Genomic DNA, 24216 nt, shown 5'->3' with positions numbered 1-24216 from the left:
AGTCCATATGCGTATGCACAGGTTTATTTATACATAATGTTTTCCAGTTAGTAACTCATCTGAAATTGTTTCTGAATGACTCCCTTTGAAGTTGTTACTAATAAAATTTTTTATTTCAGTAGAGCTTCAGGCATCCTTGTATGACATTCTATCTCTAGAAAATAACAGAATTTTCATTCTCTTTGGTTCAAAAGGACTTCCCGGGTGGCTCAGACGCTACGAATCTACATGCAATGTAGGAGACCAGGTTCCATCCCTGGGTCCGAAAGATTCCCTGGAAGAGGAAATGGCAGCCCACTTTGGTATTCTTGCCTGGAGAATTCCATGGACAGAGGAACCTGTCAGGCTAAAGTCCATGGGGTTGCAAACAGTCAGACGTGACCGAGTGACTAACACTTTCACTTTCTTGGATAAAAGTCTTGAAGGTTGGCCATAGACTATCCATACCCCTCTGCTGCGTCTGTTAGCCGTCTTGACATCTCTTTCTATTTCGCCTTTTGTCACGTCAACGTTACTTAGTTGTACGATCCAGGTAAAAGATTACTGGTCCAGTATCCTATAGATGTTGTAAGTCATTTACAGGAATGGAGCTGCTCCTTTTTTCTTCCCAGCAGGACAAAGAGGGAGCCCTGAGCCCTCCTGGCTGTCCTTAAAGCCAGTCACGGATAACCCCGGTGGAGGACGGGAAGGCACAGGGGTGACTGTGAACTTCATTCAGCATGACCGCTTGGAGGCAGCTAGTACTGTCCTAGGAGAAACCCCACACGGTGGCCTCTTAAATGCTGTCACATTTACCCTCTATGGTTTAGTTTAAGAGGGCTAATCCAGGAATGCTCAAAATAGGCTAAGAATTTGCTGATGACACATTTGTGATAACTCCAGCCTTGTTCTCAGCAAGGGGGAGATTTTCTATGTTGGCCTAAAAATTGTCTGTATTAAGGGTAAATTTAAATACGTAACTTTGTTAACAGAACATCAACAACAAAGTAGCTGGCATATTCTGTTGTTCAGCATGTGTGTTTAGCGGCTCAGTCATGTCTGACTCTTTGCAACCCCATGCACTCTAGCCCACCAGGTTTCTCTGTCCATGGGGATTCTCCAAGCAAGAGTACTGGAGTGGGTTGCCATGCCCTGCTCCAGGGGATCTTCCCAACCCAGGGATCAAACCCAGGTCTCCCGCATTGCAAGTGGATTCTTTACGGTCTGGGCCACCAAGGAAGTTCAGAATAATAAGGTATTTTCGTTACTCTGAACTTTGGTGTGAAGGTCAAGATTGGCTCTCAGGGTAGACTGCCTGAATATAGCAGAGGACCTGCGTGTAACTATTTGTTGAAGAGATGACTGAGCAGCACTTCTGAATGTCTTGATCAAATGAATCAAACCAGTGAGCAATGGTTTCATGGTTTGGATGTATGAGAAAGTAGCACTTGAGGCACCCTGATGTATATTCAAAGTTGACCGAGGCTTCCAGAAGCTTGTAGCCTGGCGAGCACTTTGCCATGAACAGAAATAACCACACCCCAGGCAGAATGTGAGGTATAGTGTAAAGTGCAGGGAGAGGAGAGCTCTACCTGAGCTGTCAGGCAGGGACCTGAAGGTTAGGAGCATGTCATGGGCCCTTCTGGGATGAGGAGGAGTCCTGGAGGCCAGAGGAGGCAACAGAAGAAAAGGCGAGTTCATCCATTCCTGCTATCCTTATTTCTAATCATCCAACCCACATCATCATCCTATTTGATTTTAGACCAGAGATTGCGAATTCCAATACTGCAAGGAGCCAAGCTGGTGTTATAAACAAGCAAAGCTGGCCAGGTGTGAGACAATAGATCACCTTCGCCCCTTGGCCTCCGTGTGCAGGTACAGTCGGGCAGGGGGGACTGGAAGAATGAGCACTTGCTCTTCAACTTTGGCCGGTTGTTGCCCTGTGAAGTGACAGCCCAGGGTTGCCATTTTTCAGATACTGTTTTTCCTCCAAGAAGCAACCCATCCAGATTTGTCTGAGAATTCTCCTGACTCTTAGAGATCAGCTATTAAATCAAATTGACAAACTGGGTGGCCTGCACTTTGGTGCCAAACCATCAGCAGCAGGCCGAGTGAGGCTCGTGAATGTCACCCTGTGAAACGGGGTCTGGCACAGCAGTTCTGAAAATGTGGTCCCTGGACCAGCAGCGTCATCTGATTACTTCTTAGAAATGCAATTGCCAGGCTCCATCCCAGATCTACTGAATAAGAAACTCAGTGGACCCTACAACATGTATTTCCACAGGCCCTCTAGGAAATTTAGATGCTCGCTTGAGAATATTTTTTTTACGTTTTTAAGTGGCTGGGGAAAAAAAAAATCAAAAGATGATTGCTATTTCATGATATATAAAATGACATGAAGTTCAAATGTCCCTGGTCATAAATCAAGTTTTACTGGCACATAGCCATGCCCATTCATTTATGTATTATCTGTGGCTGTTTTTGCCCTGCACTGGCGGAGTTGAGTAGTCCTAGCAAAGACCAAATGGTCCACAAAGCTTAAAATATTTATGGAAAAAAATATGGAAAACTGTGTCTTCTGGGGTACAAAGTCCTTTGCACTCCATGGAGTGAGTGGCCACTTGAGCCCCTCTCTGCCCTTCTGTGTCCTCCATCACAGGGCTGTCGTCCACGCTCACAGTGCCATCCTGTCTGGCTCCATCTCCTAACGCTGCCCCTGGGGTCCTCCCCCAGCCCCTGACAGCCACCTGCATCCTTCCTGCTGTTTCTCCCTCCTGATGCTGAGGCCCAAACGCCCCCAAGAAATAGCACGTGAGGCAAGCTACAGAAGGCAATGGCACCCCACTCCAGTACTTTTGCCTAGAAAATCCCATGGACGGAGGAGCCTGGTAGCCTGCAGTCCATGGGGTCGCTAGAGTCGGACACGACTGAGCGACTTCACTTTCACTTTTCACTTTCATGCATTGGAGAAGGAAATGGCAACCCACTCCAGTGTTCTTGCCTGGAGAATCCCAGGGACAGGGGGAGCCTGGTGGGCTGCCATCTATGGGGTCGCACAGAGTCGGACACGACTGAAGCGATGCAGCAGCAGCAGCAAGCTACAGGGAAAGCTGGTGATATGCATACTGCAATTTCTGTCCGAAGTTGTGCAATATGAATTCCCATAGCTCTCTACAAGGCTTTTAGCGTGAGTTTTCATGGAGCAATTAGGGTGTGTTTTATAAAAAGTTGGCAATTAGCTGTAACACTGGGACAGAAAAACTTGTTTGCACTAGGCTTCACTTTGGACAGAATGACTTGATAGTGCCTCCGTGATTGACAGCAGGATTACTTTTTCAAAGAGTTTATTATATTGGGCTAATGTTTATTTGAAAGAGATTACAGTGATGTTTTATAAATGGCCCTTCATCAACATATGAATGGGATAGTCTCTCTAGAAGACAGCTTGCCTGCAAACAAACTAGCAACTTAAGCTATTAACTTCCACTGACTGACAGTTTCGAAATGGGGTTGTAGGAAAAAAACGGTACGTGAATGTTTCCAGACATCAAGTTAGTTAGATAAATGAACTTTGAATTGGAAACCAGGCCTTCTAGTTAATAAACACAGTGTGTATTATTTTACGTCTGTGTCTTGTAAAACTAGGCGAGTCATTCCAAAAAGCAATGCTCTGTCCTGTTTTCTATTATAATACTCCAGATTATATCAGTAAGCAAACCTTAGAAAGTGTTATCTTTAAAATATTTCACATCAAGATGAAGAGCATTCATATGTCTTACATTGTGCCCACGTGGGTCTTCCAGAACCTTCTACCGTCTTCTGTAACACCGGTCAGACAAGAATAAGATCTTCCTTCCATATAAAACAAGTGTTATTGAACTCAGTTTCAGCTGCTTGATGCTCAAAAGCCAATACTCTTTCTGATTTACTTCACTCTGTATGAAAAACAGGTATTGTATGTTAACGCATATATGTGCAATCTAGAGAGATGGTATAGATGATCTTATTTGCAAAACAGAAATAGAGACACAGATGTAGAGAACAAATGTATGAAATCCAAGCAGGGAAGGGAAAGGATGGGAAAAATTGGAGACTGGCATTGACATGTATTCCCATGGGACTGACATATGTAGACTAGATAACCAATGAGAACCTATTGTATAGCACAGAAACTCTGCTCAATGCTCTGAGATGTCCTAAATGGGAAGGAAATCCAAAAAAGAGGAGATATATGTATGTGCTCAATCACTCAGTTGTGTCTGACTCTTTGCGACCCCATGGACTGTAGCCCGCCAGGCTCCGTTGTCCATGGGATTCTCTAGGCAAGAATATTGGAGTGGGTTGCCATTCCCTTCTCCAGGGGATCTTCCCAACCCAGGGATCCAACCTGTGTCTCCTGCATTGCAGGCATATTCTTTACCAACTGAGGCACCAGGGAAGCCCCTATAAACAGGGCACCAACTAATGAATATATAATATTTTTCTTTGAAAACTTGTTAGCATCTTACAGAACTTAGTTTTATTATCCCCATTTAGATCAAAATACAGAAAGCATCAAAGGGTTTCAATTTGGGTAAAAAGCAACAAATAATAAGTGAAATGGTCTTCTGTCACTGTCATTCTGGGAAGTAGCAGTTTCGTTTGTGATTGGATTTCTGTAATAAACATGCATTTCCATCTTGTCATGCACAATAGTTTCCAAACAGACATTTTACTCTTTGAATCTCACAGCAATCTTCCTGACGATTTCAGTTTTCTATTGCTGTTCTGCCAAACTGCCACAACTTAAGTGGCTTGAAACAGTACCCCTTTTTGATCTCTCGGTTCTGAAGGTCACGAGGCAGGTGGCTGAGTTGGATTTCCTGCTTTGCATCTCACTAGTTTAAAATCAAGGGTCTCTCCGAGCTGCCCTTCTTGATGGCAACGTGGGGGAGGGTCTGTCCTGCTCCTCTGAGATGCTGGCAGCAGTCAGTTCTTAGAGGTTGTTGGGCTGAGATCCCTGTGTTCTCGCTGGCTGAAGGTGAAGGGCCATTCCTAGCTTCTCAAGGCCTCTGCTTCCATGGCTTGCAAAGCCCTTGCTCCATCTTAAAAGTGAGCTAAACGGTCAGACTCTCCTGTACATCTGTCCAACCCCAGCAGTGAAAGTTACCTCTGCTTTTTAGGACCCTCGTGAGTACACTGGGCCCGTCTGAATAAACCAGGATAATATCTCCCTGTGCCTCTGTACATGTCTACGAGGTCCCTTTTTTCAGAGAAGATCACATATTCATGGGTTAGAACATCTGCGGTGGTGGTTTAGTCAGTAAGTCGTGTCTGACTCTTGCAACCCCATGGACTATACCCCGCCGGACTCCTCTGTCCATGGGATTCCCCAGGCAAGACTGGAGTGGGTCGCCATTTCCTTCTCCAGGGGATCTTCCCCACTCAGGGATCCAATCCAGGTCTCCTGGATTGCAGGTGATCTCTTGCATCACAAGCAGATTCTTTATGGGCTGAGCCACAGGGAAGCCCCTCAAACATCTCTGGGGGCCTGTTTTTCTGCTACCCACACTGTTGGACAGGATTGTTATCCCCAGAAAGGACAGCAGAGAGGCTGCCAGCAGTCCCTCCACCCGAGGGGCAGCACTCGACCTGTCTGTGGACACATTTCTGGCCTGAGCCTCTTCCAGGTACAGTCTTCCAAATGGGAAAACACTGTTTTCAAGATGAAATAGTTCTTTGTTAGGTGAGATTATTGCTCCTTTGCATTCAAAGGAGGAGGGATTATTACCTATTTCTTCCTAAACATCCAACTTAAGACACCCATAGGCATCACTTTGCCCCTAGGACCCAATCCTTTGGCCACCTGATGCTAAAGCTGACCCATTGGAAAAGACCCTGATGCTGGGAAAGATTGAAGGCAGGAGGAGAAGGGGATGACAGAGGATGAGAGGGTTGGATGGCATCACCGACTGGATGGATGTGAGTTTGAGTAAGCTCCAGGAGTTGGTGATGGACAAAGAGGCCTGGCATGCTGCAGTCCATGGGGTCGCAAAGAGTCGGGCACAACTTAGTGATTGAACAGCAAGGCATCACTCAAGGGCTCAGTGACCTTCTTCCCAGCTGGTGGAGGGAGTCTGAAGATGCTGAGGCAAACCCCAGCCCAGGCCTTCTCCTCACACAGCATTCCTCATCACAAGCCCCGTTTTCGTTCTGCAGCCTTGCTGACAACGAACGTTCAGGAGAGGCCGGTGCCTCCTGTGTGCAGGATGTCAGGCCATCCTGACAGGCACTTGGGCTGCAGGTGGTCTTTTAAATGATCAAGTGCCTGGCTGATGGGAAAATCCATCTTTGCCATTGGCCTCCTGCCCCGGGCATCCTGATGTTGCTGAGCCATCAGCAGGCAGCCAGGCAGAGCCTGAGTTTGTCCGTCCCTCCTGATAATCGAGATGTCTGAAGGCAGGGGACGGGGAGGGAGGGCCACGGAGGTCTGAGGACCAGCCCACAAACTGCTGGACTCTGATGTCAGGTGCCCATTTCCAGGGCCCAGCCACCAAGCCCAGAGCAGTTAAGAACCATTAAGCGGCAGAATAGACTGTCCTCAAGCCCCTCCCACCCTGACTCCCTGCCCCCTCCCCAGCATGGTGCCGATTTCTAGCTCTGCAGCCCCCCTCATCACCTTGTAATTGACATTGCTCTGCGTTGAGCTCATCCACTCTTCCTCTTGTTGCACACTCTCTGCCCTCTGCTCCCGTTTGGATTCTTTATCACTAAGGTCCCAAGAAACCGAGCAGGAGAGCAGGCGTCCTCTCCAGTGACCCGAAGGGGCCAGGAGCCAGGCTGGGAGCTGGCAATCACTGGCTGTCTCAGCCAGGCCCGAGTGTGAGTGGTCCAGCTCCCAACCTCCTCTCGGCAGGGAAACAGAACCCAATTCACCCTCAACGGCCAGGTTCCCCCCTCTCTAGGAAGGGGTCCTCTGTGCAGCCACGTGTATCTGTGGGATGCCCGCCTCTAGGAGTGAATTTTCCCCAAGTTCACCTTTGCATTGGATTGAGGAGAGGTGGTAACATAAGAATTGAAATTTAGATGGGTTAAGCTTGAGAAACCTGCATCATCGTGCTTTCCAGATTGCTTTCTGTTAAGTCAGGTTGTTGGGCTCCTCTTACAACCCAGCAGTAAGCTCCAGGAGGGGACAGGTGACAGTTTTCTACTCAGAATCCGCCATTGTCCTCAGATGGACACAGAGCATGAGGAACTGTAATCCTGTAGCATACAGATGCATGGAGGCAGAATAGCGCTATTTCAAAGAATTAATGAGGCTTTACGATGCTCTGGTTCAGTTAGTTCAGTCAGTTCAATCATGTTTGACTCTTTGCAAGCCCATGGACTGCAGCATGCCTGGCTTCCCTGTCCTTCACCAGCTCCCAGAGCTTGCACAGACGCATGTGCATCAAGTTGGTGATGCCATCCAACCATGTCATCCTCTGTCGCTCCCTTCTCCTCCTGCCTTCAGTCTTTCCCAGCATCAGGGTCCTTTCCAATGAGCCAGTTTTTTGCATCTCTTGGCCAAAGTATTGGAGTTTCAGCTTCAGCATCAGTCCTTCCAATGAATATTCAGGGCTGATCTCCTTTAGGATGGACTGGTTTGATCTCCTTGCAGTCCAAGGGACTCTCAAGAGTCTTCTCCAGCACCACAATTCAAAAGCATCAATTCTTTGGCACTCAGCTTTCTTTATGTTCCAGCTCTTACATCCATACGTGACTAATGGAAAAAACTATAGATTTGACTAGGTGGACCTTTGTTGGCAAACTAATGCCTCTGCTTTTTAATATACTGACTAGGTTTGTCATCGGAGAAGGCACTGGCGCCCCACTCCAGTGCTCTTGCCTGGAAAGTCCCATGGGCAGAGGAGCCTGGTAGGCTGCAGTCCATGGGGTCACTAAGAGTTGGACACGACTGAGCGACTTCACTTTCACTTTTCACTTTCATGAATTGGAGAAGGAAATGGCAACCCACTCCAGTGTTCTTGCCTGGAGAATCCCAGGGACGGGGAGCCTGGTGGGCTGCCGTCTATGGGGTCGCACAGAGTCGGACACGACTGAAGCGACTTAGCAGCAGCAGCAACAGCAGGTTTGTCATAGCTTTTCTTCCAAGGAGCAAGCATCTTTTAATTTCATGGCTGTAGTCACCATCTGCAGTAATTTTGGAGCCCAAGAAAATAAAATCTCTCACTGTTTCCATTGTTTCCCCATCTATTTGCTATGAAGTGATGGGGAGCAGATGCTGTGATCTTCATTTTCTGAATGTTGAGTTTTAAGCCAGCTTTTTCACTCTCCTCTTTGACCTTCATCAAGAGGCTCTTTAGCTCCTCTTTGCTTTCTGCCATAAGGGTGGTATCATCTACATATCTGATGTTATTGATATTTCTCCTGGCAATCTTGATTCCTGCTTGTCTGGCATTTTGCATGGGCTTCCCTCATAGCTCAGTCAGTAAAGAATCTGCCTGCAATGCAGGAGACTCCAGTTTGATTCCTGGGTCGGGAGGATCCACTGGAGAAGGAAATAGCAATTCCATTATTCTTGTCTGGAGAATCCCATGGACAGAGGAGCCTGGCAGGCTACAGTCCATGGGGTCTCAAGAGTCAGACATGACTTAGTAACTAAACCACCACCACCACTCTGCATATAAGTTAAATAAGCAGGGTGACAATATACAGCCTTGATATACTCCTTTCCCAACTTGGAACCAGTCTGTTGTTCTATGTCCAGTTCTAACTGTTGCTTCTTGACCTGTATATAGATTTCTCAGGAGGCAGGTAACACAGTCTGGGATTCCCATCTCTTTAAGAATTTTCTACAGTTTGTTATGATCCACACAGTCAAAGGCTTTAGCGTAGTCAATGAAGCAGAGGCAGATGTTTTTCTGGAATTCTCTTGCTTTTTCTATGATCCAACAGATGTTGACAATTTATCTCTGGTTCCTCTGCCTTTTCTAAATACAGTTTGAACATCTGGAAGTTCTCAGTTCACGTTGAAACCTCACTTGGAGATTTTTGAACATTACTTTGCTAGCACGGGAGATGAGTGCAATTGTGTGGTAGTTTGAAGGTTCTTTGGCATTGCCTTTCTTTGGGATTGGAATGAAAACACCTTTTCCAGTCCTGTGGCCACTGCTGAGTTTTCCAAATTTGCTGGCATATTGAGTGCAACATTTTAACAGCATCATCTTTTAAGATTTGAAATAGCTCAGCTGGAATTCCATCACCTCCACTAGTTTTGTTTGTAGTGATGCTTCTTAATGCCCACTTGACTTCACATTCCAGGCTCTCTGGCTCTAGGTGAGTGATCACACCATCATGGTTGTCTGGGTCATTAAGATCTTTTCTGTACAGTTCTTCTGTGTGTTCTTGCCACCTCTTCTTAATATCTTCTGCTTCTGTTAGGTCCGTACCATTTCTTCCATGCCAATATTTTCATGAAATGTTCCCTTGGTATCTCTAATTTTCTTGAAGATATCTACAGTCTTTCCCATTCTATTATTTTCCTCTATTTCTCTGCATTGATCTCTATTTCTTCAGTGCATATTTATTCTATGCACTGGCTAGAATAGTCAAAAATGGAAATCTGAAATGCTGCAAATTTAAGCTTTAGTGTCCCACCAGTAGCAACAGCATAAAGAACTTGAAATAAGAACATCACACATGCCAAAAAGCAAGTGGTTGTGCCTTTTTTTGATGGGAAGGGAGAAGTGGGCTGGAAACCTGTGAACCCTTTGTGCAGAGAAATACAGTAAGAAAAAAACAGTGCAGAAAATAACGTCACATTTTAACACACAAACAGCTTCAAGCTACATTCCATATCTTTTAAAAGCACTTCTTACCTGAGGATAACATGTGCTATTCTGCACATTTTAACAAGAGGTTTGCTAATGTCCTTTTCCCATCAGAGAAAAGTATCAATGACTCATGAATAAACATTATCATCATTTACATAATAACTAAAAGTCTCCAAGCCAGGGACGCCCATTATGGTGCTGCAGTGCCCTCATCCTTACTGTGTTATTCTCCGGCTAATTCAATTTTGTCCTCTCTCAATTCCATGATGCTCATATCTTCCTGACTATGGAACCACTGCACTAATATTAAAGTGGTAATCAAGATTGCCTCTAAATATTCATAGCAATAAATGACTCCCTCGTGCCCTGTGAGTGCCAGGCTTGCAGCCTGAAGCATTTATTTAGTGCCAGGGAGGGATCTAGTTATTTCAGAGTCCCTGGAATACAATATTTTAATATTTTTGTTCTGCTTGAAAAATTAGGTTCTTCTGAGCTTCTGGTATCAATGGCTGAGATAAATGACTTTGGCTCTGACTGATTATTGTCCTTGCAAGGATAAGCTAGACGTGGTGATGGGTGTGTATTTGGCTGTGGTCCCCACTTCTGATTTTTAATGCAGTTCCCTCCCTTCCTTTCTGCAGGCTCACTCACCTTATTTCCACTTTATGGTCAGGTTAAGATTTTTCTAAGTCATTGAAATTGGCTATTATTTATAGACATAGAAACATTAAGGAGATGGGGCAGAGTATCATTCCATTCATCAGAAGGCAAAAAAAAAATTCATAAGCATTCCCCCATCCATAGAAATATACCTTTGTTGACTTGGGATATTTTGTAGCCATCAAGGGTGAAACAATTTAAATCCAGGTTTAGGTGAGCCCCCAGTTACACAAATTAAAGAATGGCAGCCTAACATTTTCGAGTAAAACATGAAATTAGATCATTTTTAAGATCCCTTTATTGGTGTTATAATATTGTTCATAAGTAACACATAGCAGAGAAAATAATTTACATTGCTGTAGGATATCATTTAAGAGGTTATTGTGAATAAAAATGTTATTAGCAAGGACTAAAAAAATAAAGGCAACCCAGTGAATAATAATGAGAAGAAAAATACTATAGCTAATTTTTAAAAATCTCTTTTAAAATGTGTGTTTATATTTCCAGGTAAGAGGGATGTGCTGGAAAAGTGCATTGTGGAAGACTTCAGAAAAAGTACAGAGCAGATGAGGGTCCCATTGACAGGCAGTGGGGTCCAGCCAGAGCTTTACTTTGTAGACCTGCCTGGGCAAGCCATCTGGGAGAGCCAGCCTAAACTCATTTCCACGAGGAACTTATAAGGAGAGCAGCCTCAGAAGAAACTACATATGCACTTGATCGTGGGCTTCTAGCTTCCAGAACTGCACACAAATGATTTTTTGTTAGTTAATCTACCCAGTCTGAGATACTTTGTCTTGGCAGCCTTAGCAAATGAATACAGGGTGGCTTCTAGGATTCTGGAAATATTTTGACTTTTCAATTGGGTGGTAGATACCTTGATGATTATTTTATTGTTGTTTTTTAAATTAAACTTTTATATAAATTGTATGTTTTATATATTCTTTTGGATATATTTTTCCCCAATTAAACAATAGAATTATAATGACTGTCAAGACATTTCTAGCATAGTGATAAGCATTTAATTGTTTTATTCAGCAAATGCAGTTCTTCAAGCATTCAATAAAAGACATGATTTCATTAGGGAAATCAATATGTCATTTTTAAAAATGAATGCTGTGTTTAAGCAGTACTAGTTCATCATCTCCTATGTCTAAAAATCAAAAGAAAATGGGATGAATACATGCTTTTAGACTAAAAAATCTTTGGCAAGGAGTGGTTTTGAGTTAAAATAGCTCTCTGTTTAGCTTCTCCATTGAATTTGCCTATACCAATCAGGTCTCAACTAAAACTAGCTTTATACCGATAAAGCTCTTTCTACCTCCCTGGGGGAAAATGTATTCATTTGAAATATGTTGACATTACAACATTCTAACAGCTCCTGTAGGGACTTTATGTGGAATTAGTACAAATGTTTGTGTTTAATCTAGCTGAATTTTTCAGGGAGTAAAAAGGGTGCTGCAAATATTTAATTTTTATTCACAAATGTAATTGTCAGTATTTGTCTTTAAAATAATCATGTGTGAGAAAAATATAAAATAGTGATGTATGTCCATATCTTAGGCAAACACAATTTGTAATTAAAATAATTATTTTCACACATATATATAAAATAGACAAACGTGCTGTTCAGAAACATCTCGACAGAACATTGAGATGTATTTTTGTTCTGCTATTTTATTGCAAATGTAATTAATGATCTTGTTTTTCTAAGATATAATTAATGAGTACATGCTGTAGACCTTGGAGAGAACTCTCTGTATGTGTTTGTAATTAAATCCCAGTGTCAGGAAGTATGGGTAAATTTAGGTAGAAGTTCTTGTGGCAGACTCGAAAGCAAATCCAGGCTGAGAAACACTTTTTTGTCTGCTGTATTAAAATCAAAGGAAGTTATGTGTGTTTAGGAATATTGAGTTTAAAAGTTCAGCAAACACTCAGAAATCCATACAGTTCTTAGAAACACCAGGGATTATCAAAATATAGCAAGTAGGAAGTATGGTTTCACTAGATCACTGATGTTTGTTTTGTCATTAGGATGAATCCATAAAAAATAAGATCTGGGCTTTCGTGGTGGCTCAGTGGTAGAAAGTCCATCTGCCAGTTCAGGAGACACGGGTTTGACCCCTGCTCCGGGAAGATCCCTCATGCCTCGGAGCAGCTAGGCCTGTGCACAGCTATTGAGCCTGTGTACTAAAGCTCGGGAGTGGCACCTGCGGAGCCCGTGTGTGGCAACTGCTGAAGCCCCAGGCACCCTGCAGCCTGTGCCACAGGAGAAGTCACCACGGTGAGAAACCCACGCACTGCAAACAGGGAGTAGCCCCGTTCACCCAAGCTGGAGAAAAGCCCGCACAGCAAGCAAGACCCAGCACAGTCAGAAATAAACAAATAAATACAATTATTTAAAAAAAAACAAGATCTGTTTAAACCCAGATATTATACTTAAGTATTTTATGTATATGAATACCAGCAGTTTAACTCTCAAGCTTAAGTAACTACTTAAAAAATAATGTCATCCATCAATTAATTGAGAAGAGCTTTCTTTAAAACAAAAAAAACTTATGCTGGCATTTAGTTTTATCCCCCGAAGGCACCAATATTCAAAACAGTGTAGTACTTGGGCAGCTATTGGATGATGCAAGTTTCACGTCTTTATTACTGACTCAGGGGTGCTCAGCAAAGACAGAAATTTCTGTGAACCCTGTGAAAATGAAATGTTCCACATCTGAGCTGTCTAGCAGGGATAACCAGTAGCTCCGTGTTGCTTTAGTGCCTTGAAATGTGTCCCGTGTGACTGATGAACTGATTTTTAATTTTGATATCACTTTAATTAAGTTAAATTTAAGTGGCCATATGTGGCTAATGGTTACCATACTAGATATGGGAAATTACAAAAAGACATTCCAAGGGCTGCCCTAAAAATAGAGTGAATAATGTCTCACCCTTTGTGGCTCTCCCTGATTATATGGCATTAGTTAATTCAAGTTATAATATTTCCCCAAAACTCATGTGACCTTCTGTTGTGGGTTCTATTTCAATTTTGTTTCATCTTAACTCATTATTTTAATGTTAGTTATTGGAACTCATTAATACAATCCATTTATCTCTTAAAACATAATAGCATGTGATTCTTCATAGACAAGCTGAAATGCTGTCTTGTAAAAAAGTCCCTTGAACTCTGGAGTTATAATTTTGTCATTCAGTCGCTAAATGGTGTCTGACTCTTTACAATCCCATGGACTGCAGCATGCCAGGCTCCTCTGCCCACTGTCTCCTGGAGTTTGCTCAAATTCGTGTCCATTGAGTTGGGGATGCTATCTAACCATCTCATCCTCTGCTGCCCCCATCTCCTTTTGCCTTATTATTCAGTATTCTTATTGAATAATATAATAATTATAATAGTGTCTTTCAAATATGGGATGTTAGAGAATTATGTCTAAACTTATTCTCCTCTTATTGAAGCATGAATCCAGAAGAACTTATAAAGGCAGGCAAAACCAATACACTGAAGTTACCAGCAGTATTAATGTGGGTGATGATGTTTGAACAAGATTGAAATTTCACTTGAAGCACCAGAGCAAGACCGCCTGGGAGGAGCTGGTGATCTTGAGTTCATGTTGTCAGTTCTGTCCTGACACATCTCTCCTCCACTGTGATCTTTTTAAGTCGCTAAGCAGCCTTCATTTCCTCAGTGGGCTCTGATGGCATTTGGTCCTTCCTTACATTGGCTGCTTCCCTTGTGGCTCAGATGGTAAAGAATCTGCCCGCAATGCGGGAGATCCAGGTTCAATCCCTGGGTTGGTAAGATCCCCTGGAGAATGAAATGGCAACCCACTCTAGTATTCTTGCCTAGAGAATTCCCTGGACAGAGGAACCTGGCAGGGTACAGTCCATGGGGTCATAACAAGTCAGACACGACTGAGCGGCTCCACTTTCTTCTTTGCCTTGGTTGCATCATTTGTGAGTTAACTCATGCTCTGCCCTTCTCCCATCTGCCTGGACAGCGGGCAGTACTGCCTGGCCTGAGCTGAGCACAGCAACTACAGTGAGCTGAGTCAGGGCGTGGTCATGCTGGGTGAGCTCTCTCTCCACCTCATCAGAATGAAAGCACAGCATTCACTTTTCCAAATCAACATTAAACATTTTAGAAATGCCTGATGGACACGTGATGCCTCCAATTGAAACGTGTTAGCTGGGGAGGGGCAGAGGGAGTTGGAATTTGACTGCCGGTCCCCAGAATTACTGAGGATGTGATAGGCAAGGAAGCAAGGGAGAGGCTTTGTAGAATAACTATGGGATGGGAAATCGATTTTGACTTGGGTAAGGATGCTGCATCATTGACTTGGGCTCATCGAGAGGGATGTGGCACATTCAGCCAGCCTAGTTTAGATGGGGGCTAATCTGGGATAAGGGTGTGGGTTCAGGGACAGTACCCCATGGTTGTGCTCTCCAGGAGGGGCAAGGAGCTCGTTGGGATTTCTGGGGCAGAGCAGTGAATATAGATGCCTGCCCCCCACTGACAGACTGACAAGCACAGATTAGGGTTTCTTGGGACCCAGAAGCGAGGTGGAGGAAGGTGTCTGCCTAGCAAGAGGGAGAAGACGTAGAGCTGTTTGCCCTATTCATTCACTCATTCTTTTCTTCACCAAATGTTAACTGAGCTTCTGTTATTTGTCTGGCACCGTGGAGGATAAGGAAGGGGACAGAGGATGAGATGGTTGGATGGCATCAACAACTCAATGGCCATGGATTTGAGCAAACGCTAGGAGACAGTGAAGCACAGGGAAGCCTGGCATGCTGCAGTCCATAGACTATCAATGAGTCGGACACGACTGAGTGACTGAACAACAAACAACAAAAGGGACATAATAAACAGGGGGACCCACAAATCAACATACTGAATTGTAATGAGTAGGAAGGGAGCTCTTCCTTCCAGGGAGGGAAGGAGCAGGAGACTGGGAGAAAGAATACCTGGAGGGAGGTGGGTGTCATTAGACTGGGGAGTAGGGTAAGGCTTCTTCGGGTCATTGATATTTAAGTTGATCCTGGGTAGTTGGGAGAAAGCATTCCAGGCAGAGGGAATGTTGCCTCAGAGCTGCCAAGCAGCCTGGTGTGTTGGAGGAGCTGGCAAAGCCAGTGTGGCTGGAGCTGGATGAGCCAGGAGGAGAGCAATGCAGGTGGGTGTGGAGGACAGGGAGGGCCAGGCCATGCAGGCACTGTGGGCCACATGAAAGGGTCGGCATGTTCAGTGTGAAAACCAGTGAACAGTATGGATGTTTCTCAAAACCTAAAAGGAGAGTTACCATATGGCCCAGCAGTTCCACTCCTGGGCATATACCCGCCCCCAAAAAAACAAAAACACAAATTCAAAAAGATAGATGCATGCCCATGTTGTAGCAGCATTACTTACAAAGGCAAGAGATGAGAGCAACCCAAGTGTCCATCAATAGATGAGTGGAGAATGGATGGATATACCCAATGGAATACTACTTGGTCATAAAAAGGAATGAAAATTTTGCTATTTGCAGCAACATGGATGGATTTGGAGGGTAATGATATCACTTATATACGGAATCTAAAAAATACAACAAGTTAGTGAATACAGACAAAAAAGAGCAGATTCATAAATACAGAAAACAAATTAGTGGTTTGCAGTGGGGAGAGGGAATGGGGAGAGGCCATATAGGGAAAGGGAATTAACGTACAAACTTAGGTATAGTATAAGCTACAAGGATAGAGAATATAGCCAGTATTTTTACAATAACTATAAACAGAATATAACCTTTAAAAATTGTGAATCACTATGTTGTACACCTGTAACTTATATAATATTTTATATCAACTATGAGTAAGTAAATTTTTTGGAAAAAAAATTGACATATTAGCATCAGTGTGCTGGGATGTCAATGTACTGTCATCCATAAAGGTAGATGGATGAGCCTGTGATTTTTAAAATATCCTCACCCTGCCTCTGGGGAGTGGATGGGAGGAAAGCTCAGGTAGGTGTGGAGGGACTCGGGGTAGAGGGTTTTACAGCATCCAAGAGGTGTGAACCAGAGCACGGTGTGGAGATATCCAACCTAGACAACAGGAATTGTGCTTTGGAGGGTGACTTGATAGGACCTTTTCACGGATTGGATGGAGTTGTTGAGGGAGACAGACTTCACATTTCTGACATGAACAGTTGGGGAAAATGAAAGTGTCTTTGCTGGAAACAGAGAAACCAAGAAAGGAATAAATTATGAGTCAAGAAGGACCCCAAGCGTATGTGGCCCATGGAAAGGCGAACAGAGGCCAGGAATTCCGGGTGTGTCGTTACCATCTGGGAGAGTGATGCGTTTTCCAGACTCTCATCCTGGTGGTTTGGTCTCCTCTTCTCAAGGTCTCAGAATGGTCCCAGGAAGAAATGTACTTTTCTCTCTCTCCATTAACTATGTCTACAGAGAATATTCGGATATTGGCAGGCCAAAGTGAAATGATTTTCAACTGATTTCTCTTATTTATCTTTCAGAATCACCCAGGAGTGTTGAATTTTCGAATACAACTGACAAGCAAAGAGCTGGTCGTGAACCTGGAAAGAAATGAGTAAGTCAGGTTAATTCATGTTTATGGCCTGACGGGAGAAAGTTTCGACATGGAGACTGGAAAGTGCTGAGTAATTGAGGTTGGCATTTAGAGACGCAGAACTGAATGCGTGGATTTATAATCCAGATTCGGATTTGAGGCTGGAATTAGCTTCAAAAAATGATCCAATGGAAAAATAAAGAATTTTATCACTCTGAAAAAGAACTTTCTAGCTCAGCAGGTTTTTCTCATAGTTCTGATGTTTCCTTTGTCAGAGCCTGATTTTTCAAGGATAGAATTTAAGCATCCTCTGTTCTGTTCCAATAACTGTTCCATAATTAGTTGACTTTTGGCAATTCCTGGGTTATATAAGGAGAAACAACTTCAAATGGGTTGAATCTCTTTTTTTTCCTTGGGAAATACCAAGAGTTTATTTTATCTTTCAGAGCTTGTCTCCAGTGTTATGAAATATTTATTTTATCTTTTTATTTAAAAATTTGGCCCTTTTTTTGCAAAATTACATAAATTTCCAGAAAATGGTATTATATTATTTTTTTGCAGCACATGGATGTCATTACATATTTTGTGTGCCTTCCCTGGAGAAAACCATGGCTGCCTCAGGGTGCAAGGAAAAACAACAACTCATATTCTGTCACCCTTTACAGTCTGTGGCTCTCTCCATGGGCTCCTCAGGTCTAAAGGACCCCCTACTATCCTATTTGATGAGTACCAAAGAAGAATCAAGTTCCCCTACTAAGCAATCTGTATTTAAAGAGACAAATCAAGTTCCCAAGTCTTGCTTGATCCAAAGTGGGAGTTTCTCACTTCCAGAGTGACTGGTTCCCATTTCTTACCCCTTGGTGAAATGCTGATTTTTCGTTGAAATGACAGTATAGGTAAGACAGCTTCGTTGAAATGAGTTCTGCCAGAGATATTGCGTCACGGAAATCTGACTCAGCATCTCTGTATAAAATGAGTGAGATCACTTCCTTACATTGGTGCTTCGGTTTGAGGGTCCTTAGCTAATTGGATGAACAGGTTCATGAACAGCCAGTTCTCACATTCAATAGCTGACACTGTGCTAAGTCGCTTCAGTCGTGTCCGACTCTGTGCGACCCCATAGACGGCAGCCCACCAGGCTCTGCCGTCCCTGGGATTCTCCAGGCAGGAACACTGGAGTGGGTTGCCACTGCCTTCTCCAGTGCATGAAAGTGAAACGAAAGTCGGAAGTGTCCAACTCTTAGCGACCCCATGGACTGCAGCCTACCAGGCTCCTCTGTCCATGGGATTTTCCAGGCAAGAGTACTGGAGTGGCTTGCCGTGGCCTTCTCCTTATCTGACACTGTGGCCTGCAGCAATTATAAACAAACAGATAAATTTTAAAGTGCAGGTGAATATATATTACAAATACATGTGTTTCAAATGAATATATGTAGAATAGCATAGCCTGCTTCTTGAGATGTACAGCCTGCCTCTTGGCATTTTGTGAGCTGTACATGATGAGTTTTTAGCTTTTCTTGCGACTTGGTCATTTTAATAAAGAAGTTCAGCCACACATCTTGGATAATCAGAGGGTTGAGTGGAAACCCGAATATTGCTTTTGGTATGTCTCTCTTAGCAAATTACTGTCATGCTCTTTTTTTCATATAAGAATATCATAGGACATTTTAATTTGTGTCCCTACTCTTTGGATGTGGTTTTGAAAATATCACAGTGGACAGAGCTAGGTATTCCTTGAAAGAGCAAAAGAAAATCAGGCTTTTGGTGGTGACGTATACCTTGATGGGGTTTTAGGATTGGCAGCTGGATTTGGGAAGTGTCTTTGTTGCGACTATTATTAGCCTGGTGGAGGAATGTGGTCAGTGGCAAGAGTGAGACTGAGCCTGCACCTTTGCATGATTTTAGGGATGCAGATACAGGAATGGAAATTGACTCAATAAAAACCTCAAGTTAGTTTTCACTCTAAAAGGACTATGTATCCAATGCAAAAAAAATTGAAAATTATAGGGGAAAAAAAATCAAGAGCTTCCCCAACCCCCCAAAATACTCCTACTACCAAATACAACCCTGGTTAGTACTTTGGTGAATGTTTGCATAGAATTTTTTTTTCTTATGAATGAGTCTCTGCCTCTTTGATATCGTAGTCTGTGTGTAATCTGATATTCTTCTTCATTTAGCTTTCTAATGGAAGTCCTTTCCCATATAGGAATGCATTTCTTACAGCCCATCTGGTTCTGAGTCTGTAAAGTGACTTGATAGTCTTCTTCATGGTTCCCTTTGAAAATGACTTACCTTCCATTAAGGTGGGTACGATAGTCCATGCTAACAACTACACAGTGGCTAATTTGTATAAAAGAATGTTTTAGAGGTGCCTTAATTTGCCCACTGCCAATTCTGGGCCTATCAGAAGATAATCTCAGAATTAGAAAAGCTGTCAACATAAAACTTTCTCTTCTTGATTTATTTCTTTTCCCAACTTCACTGTCAAAGTATATTTAGAAGAGTGTATGGAGATGGCTTTTGTGCCCCTCAGCCATTGTATAGGGCTTCCCAGGTGGCGCTAGTGGCAAAGAACCTGCCGCCAATGCAGGAGACGTAAGAGATGCAGGTTCAGTCTCTGGGTCAGGAAGCTCCCCTGGAGGAGGCCATGGCAACCCACTCCAGTATTCTTGCCTGGAGAATCCTGTGTTCAGAGGAGCCTGGTAGGCTACAGTCCATAGGGTCACACAGAGTCGGACACAACTGAAGCAACTTAGCACGCATGACATTGTATAGCTTGATTTTAATTACACTACTTATACTAACTGTGGAAATTTCATTTTGTTGAGAATAGCATTTTCAAAACTAGAGCATGGGAATGTGACTATTTTATTAATAATCCACATCTCTCCAAATATTTTAGTGTAACAAATTTTTTGAAAAAAGTGGCATGCCTGTCTCATAAGAACTTCACTGTTGAAATGAGGAATACCAAAAATATTCTACAGAGTTACAGATAGAATGAAATGCATGTATGCTATGGCTATTTGTCAGGCCCAGAAGATAATCAACCATCCAGTGTAAAGTAGAATTTTTAATTTACATAGCCTTTGGCCCAATAGATCCAAATGAAGAATTTATCCAAATGAAGCAGAGATAAATGTGCAAGAAAGCAAAATAAATGTAAATTTTCACAACCAACAGAATATAGAGCCTGAGCAATCAGAAGGTAGCCTGGTCGGTACCTTGCTTCAGAGCCAACACTGGGGAATCAGCCCAGGTCTAAGGATGTTCATTGCAGAATGTTCTACCTAAAAGTATGTCCATAGGAGATTGATTAAATAAGTCATGACTCAGCTATGAAATAGAGCACTATGCAGAAGTACAGCTAAAGATGATAATGGAGATTTTTATTAATGTAAAAACTGTTGATAATATAGTCAGTGTGAACAGCCTGTTACTTTACATGATATTCAGTTTTTATCTTAAGGTTACACTTGTGTCCATGAATGCCAGAAAGATTTGGATATTTACTTTCTCAATATTTTACAAGAAATTATCCTTAAAATTAGGAAAATTTTTTAATTTGAAGGAAAAAAGCTTCTCTAAAAACTTGAAAATGGTTGTAATGAGGAATGTTGAAGTGTTTCCTATTCAGCAAAGGAAACAGTGGATGTTAGCAAGGCCTCCAGCAGCTTTCCCGGGGCTAAAAACCTGTGCCCACAGCCTGTATCCAGAAATCTATTTTAATTAAAAACCTGCTTAAAAATCAGAACCAAAATAAAGTTCCCTCAGTGCCTCCAATCATAAAAGTCATCATCTGAAATAAATGCGAAAAGGGAGTCACCTAAGTAACCCCACTCCCAGACTTGGTATAAACCGATTTTTTCATGAAGCAGAGCTGATTTGTATTACTTGATTGTTAGGAGAATCTATTTTATTTTCCTTCTAGCATCTCTAATTTGTGCAAAGATCAGATGCTGTTCATTTCAAATCTGTGTTTGTAGAGCTATAATTGAATGTTTAAAGAAACTCAAAGCTTCCCCGGAGAAGCATTTTTCACAGTGTTGCTGTCTGCCTCTAGAACGGCGGGGACCCACTTTGTGAAGTTCCATAACTCTGCTGGATCCCCATGGACACCCAGGCCATTCCTCAAACAGGTGCTCTGTGTATCTGCATCTTTGATCAAAATGCTTTATTGGACAGGTGGGCCAGCTTAGACATGCGCTTTTCCAGTTTAGGATAATGGAAACTGATGGCGGTAGATCACACCCCCTGCGTATCTCAGACCCACCGAGCTTTCTGTTTCCAAGCCCCGTCCGCCAGTGAGTGAAGACAGTTGCCTGGGGAAGTCCACGGCCACTTGATCTATACGGGGGGTGTCGCTGAGCTAGCAGAACTTTGGCATTGACTTGTCTTCTGTCTGGAATAGTTCCAGATATCTCTTAAGGGGCAGCTCTAATTAATACTCAGTCTGAAACAGTTGCAGAAAGAAGCACTTTCAATTTGCCAAGCCTGGGCATGAGTATTTGAGAAGGCATTTATCGGAGAGTATCTCAGAATATCACTCTGTAGGGTAGAAAAAGGCAGGTAGTGCCTGGTAGGACTGAGGGGATTCGCGTTTGGCTGAATAACCACCAGAGGATATCCATCCATTGTTCAGGTTGAACCAAATCGTGCTGGACAGCTGGACTGAGATAGCTGTCAGTGGCCTTCGGGCTGTGTACACGGCCTCATCCTGGCCCAACAATTGTCAGCCCATCGCTATAAAGACACGATAGGTGTGCTGGGCACGTTTCTTGGCAATGCAAAGCTGGTTCGGGGTCACTGCGCTCTGCGTGGCAGAATCTAGATTATGGAGATTTCAGCGGTTTGGATAAATGGACCAAAATTAACAAGATGAGACTTTTATTTTAGTTTTTTTTTTTTTTGAAGGATAATTGCTTTACAGAATTTTGTTATTTCCTGTCAAACCTCAACATGAATCAGCCAGAGGTATACATATGTCCCCTCCCTTTTGAACCTCCCACCCATCATGGGGATAAATGTAAAGTCCTTTTCTTGGGTTAACAAAAATAAAAAAATAAATAAACATGGTAAGTTCAGAAAGAAATTGACTAGGTGTTCTTGCGAATGAGACCTTCATATTCAGTGTGAGCCCCTGAGGTGATGCGGCTGCTGAAAGGTGCTGCCTCCAGGGTGCACAGGTCGCCCAGGTGGGAGATGGGTCCTGGACCGGGCGGGGCACCATTCTGCTGTGTGGGACCCTGGTCAGGTCACAGGCAGAACCCTGACCCCTGCGCAATTTCAGGCTGCTTGCCACTGGTCTCATCTCCACGCTTGGACATTCATTACCTGTCCCATCAGCCAGACATGTCTTCAAGGTCAGGGGCGGGGTCTTTACTTCCTCCTCCGTCCCCTTCCACGTGGCTTGGCCTGTTGTGGGCGCTCTCTGAGCATATATCGAAGGCAAATGGCAGGATGTGGAGAGCCTGGACCAGGCAGGGGTGAGTCAGAAGGACGATAAGTTCTGTCCTGGGTGGTGCGAGAAACTACCTTCTCAAGGAGAAAGTTCTGGAAAGGATGCTGGGTTGGGAGTCAGGTAGCCAGGTTCTGAAACCCAGTTTTGCTTCCGACAACAATTTATTAATACATATACCCTCTCCATTTCCTCATCTGCAGAATGGAATAAAAGTCTGTGTACAGTCAGTACTGAGAGGTTAGAGCTCAAGCTCTTTTCGATGATCGGATTTGAGTGGTTCATGACATAGTCTTGTGGATCCAGTGAGATTACTTATTTCATCCAGTTATACCCTTGGGTTCACCAGCACTATGTCCTGTCTGAAGTGTCCTAAATTAATGGAGACCCGGTTATGCCTCATCTTTACCCACGAGTCTTGAGGCTGTCTGAACATCTCAATTCCGACAAGAGCTGCAAGGGATTTATGTGCTGCTCCTTTGGCTTCCTGTTGCTGTCGTGGTCTTAATTTCACAATCTTGACATCCTCGGGAATTAGAATTTTCACATCTTTGTCTGCGTGCAGAGTGCTATTTCTTTCCATTTCTGCTCTGGCAGAAGCCGCCTCACCTGCCTGTCAGAACCTTTAGGCTTAATTTGCCTGGTGTTCTAATTACTGGCTAAACTAATGGCAAAACTGTGTTACAAAAACTTTACTATCTCATCTTATGTTTTTATCCCTCAGCTTCCCTTGCACCATTCATAAATCTTTATCAGGGTCTTCATTAATTCAAATGATTCCTAATAGTAATCAAAAAGAAGTCAATGAAACCCTTTTTTTTTTAGTCATTTTTTTCACATTTATTTTTATTTTTCTAATTTATTTTATTGAAATATAGTTGATTTACAGTGTGGTGTTAACTTCTGCCATATAGCAAAGTGATTCAGTTGTACATGTATATACACTCTTTTTCATATTCTTTTCCATTATGGTTTATGACGGGGTATTGAACATAGTCCTCTGTGCTATGCAGTCGGATCTTGTTGTTTATCCATTCTCTATATAATTGTTTGCATCTGCTAATCACAAGCTCCCAATCTGTCCCTTCCCCAGTGCCCCCACTTGGCAACCACAAGTTTGATCTCTTTGTCTGTTTCATAGATAAGTTCATTTGTGCCATATTTTAGATTCCACATATAAGGGATGTCGTATGGTATTTATCTTTCTCTTTCTGACTTACTTCACTTAGTACCATCATCTCGAGTTGCACCCATGCTGCTGCAAACGGCATTCTTTCTTTCTTGTTACGGCTGAGTAATATTCCACTGTACATATGCACCACATTTCCCTGATCCACTCATCTGTCAATGGACATTTAGGTTGTTTGCATATCTTGGCTATTGTAAATAGTGCTGCATGTATCTCTTTGAATTATAGTTTTGTGTGGATATATGCCCAGGAGTGAGGTTGCAGGAGCGTATGGCAGCTCTATTTTTAGCACATTTATTTCGTACCAGAAGCTACTGTTGGCCCTGGCAATAGAGTCGTCAACAAGGTCAAGTCCTTGTCCTCCTGGAGGTCAGTCAAGGAGCCCAGTGCTAAACAGGCCACCACAAGGCAACACAGAATGGCAGTGGTGCTGAGAGCTACAAAGACAGGCAGGAGGCCCATCCTGGCCTAGGGAAGGAAGCCAGGTAAAGAAGCAATATCTAAGTGTGCGTGAAGAGAGGTGAGCCAGGCCTAGGCGAGCAGACGCAGAGGGTTCT

General features: G+C 43.2%; 1 protein-coding gene across 1 annotated transcript in view; it reads left to right on the top strand.

Annotated features, from left to right (window-relative positions):
- Nucleotides 1–24216, top strand: part of ADAM12 (ADAM metallopeptidase domain 12) — a 333194-nt gene that overhangs the window by 43720 nt on the left and 265258 nt on the right. The window contains exon 2 of the mRNA XM_055559857.1: nt 16960–17033. Within this exon, the coding sequence (XP_055415832.1) occupies nt 16960–17033 (74 nt within the window). The remainder of the gene's footprint in view (nt 1–16959; nt 17034–24216) is intronic.

This window comes from Bubalus kerabau, chromosome 22 (genome assembly GCF_029407905.1).
Source record: "Bubalus kerabau isolate K-KA32 ecotype Philippines breed swamp buffalo chromosome 22, PCC_UOA_SB_1v2, whole genome shotgun sequence".
Classification (NCBI taxonomy): Eukaryota; Metazoa; Chordata; class Mammalia; order Artiodactyla; family Bovidae; genus Bubalus; species Bubalus kerabau.
The sequence above is the reverse complement of the archived record's forward strand: the minus strand, read 5'-3'. Positions and strand labels throughout refer to the sequence as shown.